Source organism: Vidua macroura, chromosome Z (genome assembly GCF_024509145.1).
Source record: "Vidua macroura isolate BioBank_ID:100142 chromosome Z, ASM2450914v1, whole genome shotgun sequence".
In the NCBI taxonomy this organism is placed as follows: domain Eukaryota; kingdom Metazoa; phylum Chordata; class Aves; order Passeriformes; family Viduidae; genus Vidua; species Vidua macroura.
The window spans coordinates 47,951,112-47,961,242 of NC_071611.1; the positions used below are offsets into that span (position 1 = coordinate 47,951,112).

Here is a 10,131-nt window from a genome sequence, read left to right on the forward strand (position 1 = left end):
CAATTATAATAATTTCCCGCTCCAGCTTTCACCAGAGAAATGTTAAAATCTTGCTATAAATTTACAATCCTCCCTAATCTGAAGTACTGAAGGTACAAATCCAAACAAGTGAAGAGCAGTGCGGTTTGATGCAGTTCAGTATGTTAAACAATACATTTAAACTGCTCAGAAAGTAGTATTTATCATAGAAAACATCAGTTACAGTCTTAGAAGTAATGCATATGCTCATCACTTCTTTGACTTCAGGGCAAAACAAAGGGAAAAGTATCACCAGTATCTAAAAAAAAGCGTGCAAGGCTAAACTCTAATATAAGGAATAGTGGGTATATGAACCCAAACATATTCATCCATTTGGCATTGAGAGCCTATCAGGTATTGTTTAAAGCTTGAGCAGGTGAAAGAAATAGTTCAGATAGTATCTGCAAAGTAGTACTCTCTCCTGGTATCTCACTGAACTGAAAACCAAACCACAAAGAAAGTATTCAAAATATCATGTCTATAAAATGGCTCTGAGAACACCAGAGCAGAGAAAAGGGCAATTAAATAGTTCAACTCACCCTCACTTTAAGTGGTCAACTGATCACAAACAGTCCTTGCCTTACCTAGATTCTGCTTAAGAAGCCCTTTACACAGGCTGGTATTTCAAAGCAATGTGGTGCCATACCTGTCTCTGGACAGACAGCACTCACTGCAATAAACTGCCCGTCTCCTCTCCACGTCACTCGAGGCCTGCCATCATCCCAGGCTGATGCTGGTAACACTTCCTGAAGTCACACAAAAGAAAGTTGCATCAAAGCTTGGGAAGGCAACTGCTGTCTTTATCTAAACAGACTGCTCTTTCAAGAGCCTTAGGATGAAATCCATCCATTACAAAGTGTCAAGACTAGTAAGTTAAAAACTCACTACTCAAAATGTTGTTTTAGGAAACACTAGAATTAAAACTAATTCAATCTGTTCCTCGTCCAACTGCATATGACTGTCTCTTCATATGACCACACACTATCGTTCCCATCCACTGGGGTCTCCACTTACAGACGGCAGTGCATAAGCTGGACACATGGTGAATTGAGATTTACTCAAGATTGATGCTGGAATGGCTGCAAATCTTATTTTGAGCTGTGTTTGAAAATTAAGTACTCTCTGATGCTTGCTTGAATTCAAAGATAGATAAAAATATGTGATTTCAGACAACACAGAAACAAATAGTAGCAGCATATGAAGAGAACTACCAGAAAGGTGGTGGCAAATCAGCAGCACAGGAGTAACAGAAACTCCCTTTATGCATGTTTTCCCTGAGAGAGTATCGGCTTGACACAAAAAAAGCAGTATAATACCGTCTGTTTGCGATGTGCTGCCTGTTTCCCTTCTGATCCATGGAACTGTGTCTCCTTTTTACCCCAGCCAAGAGCGACAAACTTTCCTGGAGAAGAAATAATCCTTGTAGTGGAAGATTTACAGATAATACCTTACCTACTGTGCACTATGTACACAACCACAGCCTGAAGGAACTACACCTTTGTGGATGCTACAGTCTGGTCAGAGAGAGAAAAAGCCAGATAAACTTTCCCAGGAATTGTTCTGTGGGAGTTCTGAGAAGGCTGAGAGAAAGAATTAAAATAATCTTGCTGCTGGTGTTTTGAACAGTTATTTTCCCAGAAGATGTTTACCAAAGGGCATCTTCTTAATTAGCCAATGGTGACAGTGTGTTGATTAAATGACCAATCAGGTCCACCTGTATCGGAATGGTGTACAAAAAGAATGGGTTTCTAATAAAACTTGTATTGGCCTGCTGAAGAGAGTTAAGAGTTTATGTGTCGCCTCACTCCTGTTTCTGACTCAATGGTGACACACCTTCTCCCCAGATTTTATTCTAAAAACCTTCTGGGAAGTTATGTAGTCTAGGAAGATCTTTGGTACATGGAACTTACTTGAATTTATGCTGACAAGTAATAATACTGACTTTACCCTTCAGCTGTCCAGCAGCATTACAGTCTAAATAAAATGTCTCCTGGGGCCTCGAAGTGCTCAGCTCCATTTCCTTACTTTCCATGTGCTTACAACGTATCAATTACATCAGCTAGGGCAACTTCATTTCAGTGCACCTCTCACCTTCTCCAAACTCATCTTGGTGGATTTGCTTCTCAGTAATTGGTTCAAAGTCCCTTGTCATCATGATGAGAGTCTGCTGACCTGCAAGGCAGATACAGTACTGGTAATGGTATCTGCAGCAAATAAAAACTCAAGTGTTCTCCTGTGTGCTCCTATTGTTCTGTCATGGATCTGATTACAGAGAACATGCTGCTAGAGAGAACATATCCTTCAAAGCATGAAACTTCAAATTGGAACAGAACATTTCCAAGTTTTTCTCCTCAAAAATATGCTTCCTGGCCTAACCCTAGTAAGTTTTTCCACGTTCCAAACAAGTACCTGGTTCCTTTTCTCTGGAGATATGAAGGACAAGAAGGTGACTGGGAACAGTCACCACAGATTTTTGAAGAGGATATCATACCATCCTGATAACCTCCTACAATGAGGTGACCAGCTTGTGGATATGGGGAGAACAGTGGATTTCATTTATCTTGACTCTAATAAGGCATTTGAGGCTGTGTGCCACAAGGTCACCATGGAAAAATCCATGAAGTATGGGATAGATAAAAGGACAGTGAGAACCAGATGAACTGCCAAGTTCAAAAGCCTGCTAGCACTGTCAGTAAATGCAGCTCAAGGTAAGTCACTGGCATGCCCCTGGACACTAGGGGCTATGATTAACATCGTCCTTAATGACCCAGAGTATAGGACCCTTTCAACTTTGTAGATGACACAGAACTGGGAAAAGCAGCAGGTATAGCAGAAGGTTGTGCTGCTGTCCACAGGGACCCAGTCATGTAGGCAAGATGAGCTACCCAGAACTTCATAAAGCTCAACAAGAAAAAAATATCCTGCATATGGAAAATAAAAATCTCAGGAACTAGGACAGACTGGGAATCAAGTGGCTAGAGAGCAGCTTGACAAAAAACAATAAACTATGCTTCCTGAGCCACCAAGCTGAACTAGCTAGCAGTATGCCCCTGCTGCACAGGTGAACAGCATCCCATCTGCATTAGGAGTGCTGCCAGCAGGTTGTGGGAGGTGATCTTGCTCCTCAACTCAGTGCTGATGAGACACATGGAACGTTGACTCCATTTCTGGGCTTCCTAGTGCAAGACAAACAAGGACATACTGGAGTGAATCTTGCAAAGGGTCAAAATGATGATTGAAAAATCTGTCACATGAGTGGAGGCTGAGACAAGCCAGACTGCCCTGGAGAGAAGGCTTCAGGGGAATCTCATAAGCATGTATATTTTGTGGGAGGTGGGGTACACTAAACAAACACAGCCACATGGTTTGTGGTGCTGAGGGACAACACAAGAGGCAATGGGCACAAACTAAAATTCAGAAGATTCCCTTAAAACCTAAGAAAAGTTTTTTTTTTTTTACTCTGAGGGCAGTAACAGCTAGAAACAGGATGCCCAGAGGGCTGTGGGGTCTCAAACCTATCTGGGCAAAATCCCCAAACAACCTGCTTTAGGTAACACACATTGGTCAAAGTGGTTGGAATAGGCAATCTCCAGAGTCTCCTTTCAGTCTCAAGCACTCTATGATTCTGTTTTGTCTGAAGCTAATTTTATTTTCTAGATGAGTCACACCTGTAGTTAATCAGGGCTTGTGACACATATATTTAATACCAAAGGCCAAGAAACAGTTTTTGTCATGAAGAAGCCAAATGGTGATACAAAGAAGTCTTTATATTTTTGAGGCAAGATCAAATGTACTCCCTGGGAAGATTTTAAGGACTAAAAACTCTTCCACAAAGCAGCTTTTTGGGCCTAACCAATTTCTGCTTGGATCTCTGAAACAGCCTATGAACCATGAAATGGAATCTAATATATAGGATCTGGTAGAATTTTTTCCACTTTAAGTCCTAGTCCCAGTTTCGTAATTTTTTGTCCTCTCTCTCAATCTTGGTTATGTTTTGTGCTTTGGCCATAGAGAGTTTCACTCCTACAGCAGAAAGCTTACAGGCTGCTGTTGATACCTGTTGCAAGCAAAACAAGCTCTTGGTCAGGACTCCAGCTCATCACACTCAGACCGCTGTCCACACTTCCAACACATTCCACCTGCAAGACCAAAATAAGATCACGGGAAAATGAGTGCAGCACTATCCCAGCACAAAAGCAAACAGTCATCAAGGGAGAAGAAAATTGCCTTCTACTTAAAAAAAAAAAAAAATCTGAAGTCTAACTGCACACTTTGTGCTGAACAAAACAAAAGACACATTTCTGACTAAAAATGGTTCCAGAATGTTTATGAATGACAGCCCAGGTAATGCACATTCTACCATACACCATTTTAGAAAGAGCTTTATTCTGCAACTTATATGGCCTGATAGGGCCTGTCATTACATTGGTAAATATTCTTCAGTACCAGAACACAGACACAATGATTCTTACCTAGAGAATTCCAACACACAGGTAAACTCTGACTGCCTGTGTATGCTGAACTTGACAACTGTACATATCTGCACCAATGTCAAAGTTTTATGGAAAATTGGGCTAGTTATGAGCAAGTAATAGCAGTAGACAGAGAACTTTTGCTATGCGTGGTTACCCTGATTTGCAAAAGGCATGGAACAGAAGAACAAACACACCACTTGTGATAAAAAGCAAGATGATGCTGTTCAAGAAATTAGGCTCGGGTGTCACAATCTTTCCAGGTAAGAAAAGTGAGGCTGGGCACCTGTCAACAGAGTAACTATCACTCACATAGAGAGGGTTTCACAATAAGCAGAGGAATCTTCCAGACCTCCTTCTTGGTGCCCAGACTGCACCAAAAGAAGACTGGAAAGTAAAGCAAAAAACCAGAAAAGTAAGCCAAAACCCCGCAAAATAAAGAACCTGAAGTTAAACCTGTTATCTGACACAACTATCACTGCAAAAAAGTCTCCTGCATCACAAACTCTGTTAATTTCTATTCCCTCATGACATGTTCTAAGTTGCAATACAGGACACATTCTTCAGATACAGCTAGCTGCATATTTAAGTGGTACCTGCAAATCAAGTGCAAACATGAACCAAAACAGACAAGCTGCAAATAACCACAATTTTACAGCTAACCCAGACAGACCATTATCATCTCATGCCCACTTAAACCTGCACTGTTGGACTGGTATTGTGGGAGCTGATTCAGATTTCAGAGGGTGCTGTTGTGGTGTTTAAATGTCTTGCTGAAGATGATACAAATCTGACAGTGAGGAAGAAACAGAAAGTAGTATCTCAGTTTCTGCCATATCCTAAGTCATGTCAATGTGCATCAATTGATAACAAAATGGTAGCTATACAGTGGATTATGAATGGATTACTTTATTCTTTACCTAGTTTCAGCAATATCCTGTTTCTGTAACACTCTATGGCAGATCCTTTGCTCCTGGAAGCCCACTGAGCAAACTTAGAAGACCCAGGCTGTGGACAGGCAAACCATCATTTCAATTCCAGTTCTTTTACAGAGTATATATTCTGTCTTTCGACATTCCCAGGGCTACCACAAAAACCAGCTTGGCTGCCGAGAGAATGGAGACTAGCCACAGCTCAGTATGCAATAAGCGTACAACTGACCCCTACAAAAATCCTAAGCGTTACTCTTTCCTCTGAATTTCCTCAGTACTGTTGAGTATTTCATGGCATGTTACCTGTTCCGTGCTCAGATTGCACAATAGGATGTCTCCAGCTGCTGTAGCAACACACACACTCTCCTGCTCTGGAAGATCTTCAACGCCCACAATACAGCCACTTCCATCCTCAGGCAAGAACCCATTCACAGTCAGGGAAACTTCTCTTGACACCTTGATACAGAAAGGCCAATGTCTTACTAATTATACATCACCTCCTGGGATTTTTGCAGAAATGACAGTGTAAAAGACATAGGTATATTTCATCATACTGCAGTTACACAAAGCACTACACATTAGAAGGGAGTGTGTGAATGGCACCAGGAAAAAGCCAACTTCCAAGTACCTATCTGGTAAAAGTGATAGAAGAAAATGAGAAAACCCACATATGGAAGCAAACAATCCACAACTTCCAATTTACCCTGCTAATCATCTTTCAAAGTATCAAAATTAAGAGGTGTATGGGTACCTGCTTAAAGTGTACCACTGCTCTTAAGGGGGCATGCACACTACTAGACAGAGCATAAAAACCAATTTCTAATGAAAATAATTTGTATGGTTAAGGTACAGCAATCTTTGAAAATTAAATCCCTAGAAAGCTTCAAAGGCTTTTTGTCAGTTAATTTCAGAACTGAATGTACTGAAGGAATTAGAAGCCTCAGAGTTGTACAATGAGAAGAAAGCAACCCAGCTCTAACAGGAATCCATGACTCAATAGCATTCTATTACTTTAGCGGTATGTTGGGGTTTCCCCCCCGCCCCACCGTGCAAAGTTTCCAAAGCTTCCTCTTGTACACTTCACTATCTCTTTGCCTGCTTGGTTCTGTTTTGTGAACTTGTCCGGATGCAACTGTTTGCCATGTCGGGCTTAAGGCTAAACCACGCGAATGACACGCGTCTAACACAGCCACGCTCTTAAAAAGGAAGATTTAGTATTTTAGAAGCACAGAAAGCCTCTTCAGCCATCGAGATCACAGTGCAGCGGCTTCCACGGCACCGTGAGACAGCAGCACGCGGCGGCGGGGAGAAGCGGGAGGGTCCAAGACCGCACAGACCCCGCCGCGAAGGGGGAGCCGCATCAGGAGACAGGCGAGTTCCCGCCGAACTCCCGCTGGCGGAGGCGCAAACGCTTCACTCCAGCAACTGAAGCCGACCCCACACGCCGGCAAGCACCACAACCCTGCCCCGCAGCCGCGGCTCTCACCGAGTACCCGGCGGGGCGCAGCTCCACGAGCCCGTACTGGGAGCCCACAAGAACCGCGCCGGACTCGGCGCCGAGGCAGAAGCACTGCGGGGTGCCCGTGGCGGCGGCGGAGCGGCACCCGCCGGCCCGCAGCAGCCGCAGGTTCCTCATGGCAGAGGGAGGGACCGATGGAGGCCGGGCAGCGACAGAGGCCGGGCAGCGATGGATGTCAGGCACTGCGGCCGCCTCACGGCGCCGCCATGTCGTGCAGCGCGGGCGGGCGGGCGCAGGCGCCGTGCGCGGGTGTCGCTCTCGCAGGGCGGAGCGTGGCCTGTTCTTCCCCTGTACGGGCCGCGCGGGAGCGCCGGGCCTGCAGCTGGGTGCCGCCGTGGTTGCGGCGGCAAATGCAGCGCTGTGAGTCCTCAGGAGCTCAGCTCCTTGTGAACCTGCACAAATAACAGAATCACCGAGTCTGGAGGAGAGCTTTAAGGTCACCCAGTCCAATCATCCACCCGGCATTGCCACTGTAACCCTCAAACCACATCTCCAGATCCAGATGCTTAAACAAAAAGGGTGGGGGACTCCACCGCCTCTCAGGGAAACCCATTCCAATGCCTGACCACCCTGACAGTGATAACTTTTTTTTTTTTTTTTTCCTAATCTGAAACGCCCATGTCTCAGATTAAGGCCATTTCCTCTTGTCCTCTTACTGCAGGCATGGCAGGAGAGACTGACTCCCACCTCACTACATCCTCCTTTCAGGGAGTTTTAGAGAGCAATGGGGTCAGCCCTGAGCCGCCTCTTCTGAAGACTAAACAACCTCAGCTCCTTCAGCCAGTTCTCATAAGACATGTTTTCTGGTCCTTTTGTGAGCCTTGTTCCCTTTTCCAAACATGCTCCATCACATCAGCATCCTTTTTAAAGTGAGCAGCCCAGAACTGGACATGGCACTTGATGTGCAGCCTTGCCAGTGCCAGTGTATAAGATGACAATGGGAGCAGGATGATTCTTTTGGAGCCATTTGGGCACTAGACAGATGAAGGACTCCAGTTGAGGCTTCCAAGGCACTTACAGGCCAGCCTTCACATAGGTTGGTGCTGTCCCGTTGCCACTCCTTCTGTCACACTCTGCCACCTCCCTCTAGGTGTGGCTAAGGAGGAGAAGGTAGTTCAGCCTTCAGGGGAAAGAAGGACAATGCAATCAGTTCTACCCTTCACACTTCCCCCTTTTCCTAGTGGAACTAGACTCAGTCAGTCAGTACTGATGATGTTTAAGACATGGAGCTACTGGAGAAAGTCCAGTGGAGACAAACATGATTTAGCACTTGGAGCTTCTCTCTTATGAGGAGAGACTGTGGGAGCTAGGCCTGTTCAGTCCAGAAAAGACTGAGGGGGGATCTCATCAATGAGCAAGTATTTCAAAGGCAGGTGACTGGGGGAATTGTTGCATCCTGGGATTGGGTTTAGATTAGGGGTTCTTATTTGTGTTAGCTAGCCGAGTTCTATGTATCCTCGTACATCCCCCGTGTCGTTTCCCCCCCCCCCCCCGGCGGTGTCTAGCCCCAGGCTGCCTGCCCTTGGGTTTTCCCCCTGCTGCTCCTGTGACCACTCCCCAGTCCGGCCCAGGGAATCCCGTGTCCCCCGCCCCATCCCCAGGATCCCACTCAACCCGAAGCTCATTGTCCGCCCCTGCGGGTTTTTGGTTGGTCGCTGTCTTCACGTCATCACCATGGCACCTGCACCGATTGGGCAAGGGGGCATCTGCCCTCCCTATCACATCCCCTATATCATCCCACTCCCTCCCGGGTCCCGCCGCCATTTCCCCCACGTGGAGTGGGAAGTGTGGGTCACTACCTCCCCACTGCAGCTCTCAGCGACAATAAAGCCTTCCCGCTTTCCTTCGTGGGTGATTTGGACATTCCTTCCCTCTTTGCCTTGGACCCTTGCCCGGGCGACAGAACCCGGCAGACCCTGACCTATGTGCCGGTGCCAGCAGCACGCGGGAGAGTAGCGGCGGACCTGGGTGTCTGGGGGCTGCTCCGGACCCGGGAGAAAGAGTGTGACGCCGCTTGTGACAAAGATGATGCCAGATTCTTTTCAGTGGTATCCAGTGACAGGATGAGAAGCAATGGCCTTAAACTAAAACACAAGAACTTTCACCTCGGCACAAGGAAGAATGCATTCTACTCTAGGTGATCTTGCCTTGGCAGGGAGGGTTGGACTAGATGGTCTCCAGAGTTCCCTTCCAACCCTAACAATTCTATGTGATTCTGTGATCCAGTCTACTGGCCAAATACCAAGAAAAGACAAATTTGAGACAAATGTTTTTTGTCTATGGCAATTTGTAAATTTTGCATGCTGTAGTCAGCTTTATGTGCTCTACAGTTTGGCAGTTTAGGCCAGTGGAAAGATGGACCATACCTGGACAAGTCTGCTTTCTGCTGTTCTGGTACTAAACTTGGCTAAAGTCAGTGATAAAACTCAGTGACACTTTCTAAACTCAGGGCTTTTTTGAGACCAGTGGAAAAGACACAGCTATCACTGCACACAAGGAAAATCAAAGCCATCCAGACTCCTTATTTTTGGGATAAAGGCATAAAGAAGTGCTTTCCCAGGCCAGTACAGCACCTGTCAAGGCCAGCAGTGTCTGGCTTCACTGGTAGGAGGAAAGGCAGTTGTCAGAGAGCATGTGAACCTGGCTGTGTTGTGCATCGTCCCCTGTGCCCCCAGGACGTACACTGGTTCATTAGGCTAGTCTGACACCCCTATTCCTTGCTGTATCTTTTCCAGAGGCTTTTTCCTTTGGTGCAGCTTGATCCTATCAGCCTCCAGTGTCCCAATTTACCACTGTTCCAACCCTGTGAAATGTGCTTGACTGAGCTGAGTTGCCCCAGCTGACTGCACAGCCGTGCCTCTCGCAGCGTCTACATCTACCACCCGGTGGTTTTGCAGCTCTGGAGAGAAGTGCCCTCATAGCAGATGGCACTTGCTGGTCCCGTCTAGCCCATGAGCTGTTCTCCTCTGCTTGCTTGCCTTCCGTGGGTCGCATCACCCTGATGAATCACTTTCTTCCCGAAACCCGTCTGAAATGCCCTATATTGTTGTTGTTATTAGTCCCGCGGCTGCACCTGACATCCCCCGTCCCGCCGCGCTCCAGCTCCGCCGCCGCGTCCCTGCCACTGTCCCGGGGCCCCGCCCCGTCCCGCCCCACCGGCACCGCCGCAGACCGGTCCGGCGGAAAGCGC

General features: G+C 46.5%; 1 protein-coding gene across 3 annotated transcripts in view; it reads right to left on the reverse strand.

Annotated features, from left to right (window-relative positions):
* ELP1 (elongator acetyltransferase complex subunit 1) overlaps positions 1-7,162 on the reverse strand; it is a 40,225-nt gene extending 33,063 nt beyond the window's left edge. For all 3 annotated transcript variants that reach the window (XM_054002937.1, XM_054002936.1, XM_054002938.1), the window contains exons 1-6: positions 6,909-7,162; positions 5,726-5,878; positions 4,076-4,157; positions 2,110-2,190; positions 1,335-1,420; positions 665-764 (exon numbers count right to left, since the gene is read on the reverse strand). In XM_054002937.1, coding sequence (XP_053858912.1) covers positions 665-764; positions 1,335-1,420; positions 2,110-2,190; positions 4,076-4,157; positions 5,726-5,878; positions 6,909-7,058 — 652 coding nt within the window. In that variant the 5' untranslated portion in view covers positions 7,059-7,162. The remainder of the gene's footprint in view (positions 1-664; positions 765-1,334; positions 1,421-2,109; positions 2,191-4,075; positions 4,158-5,725; positions 5,879-6,908) is intronic.
* Between the last annotated feature and the right edge of the window lie 2,969 nt (positions 7,163-10,131).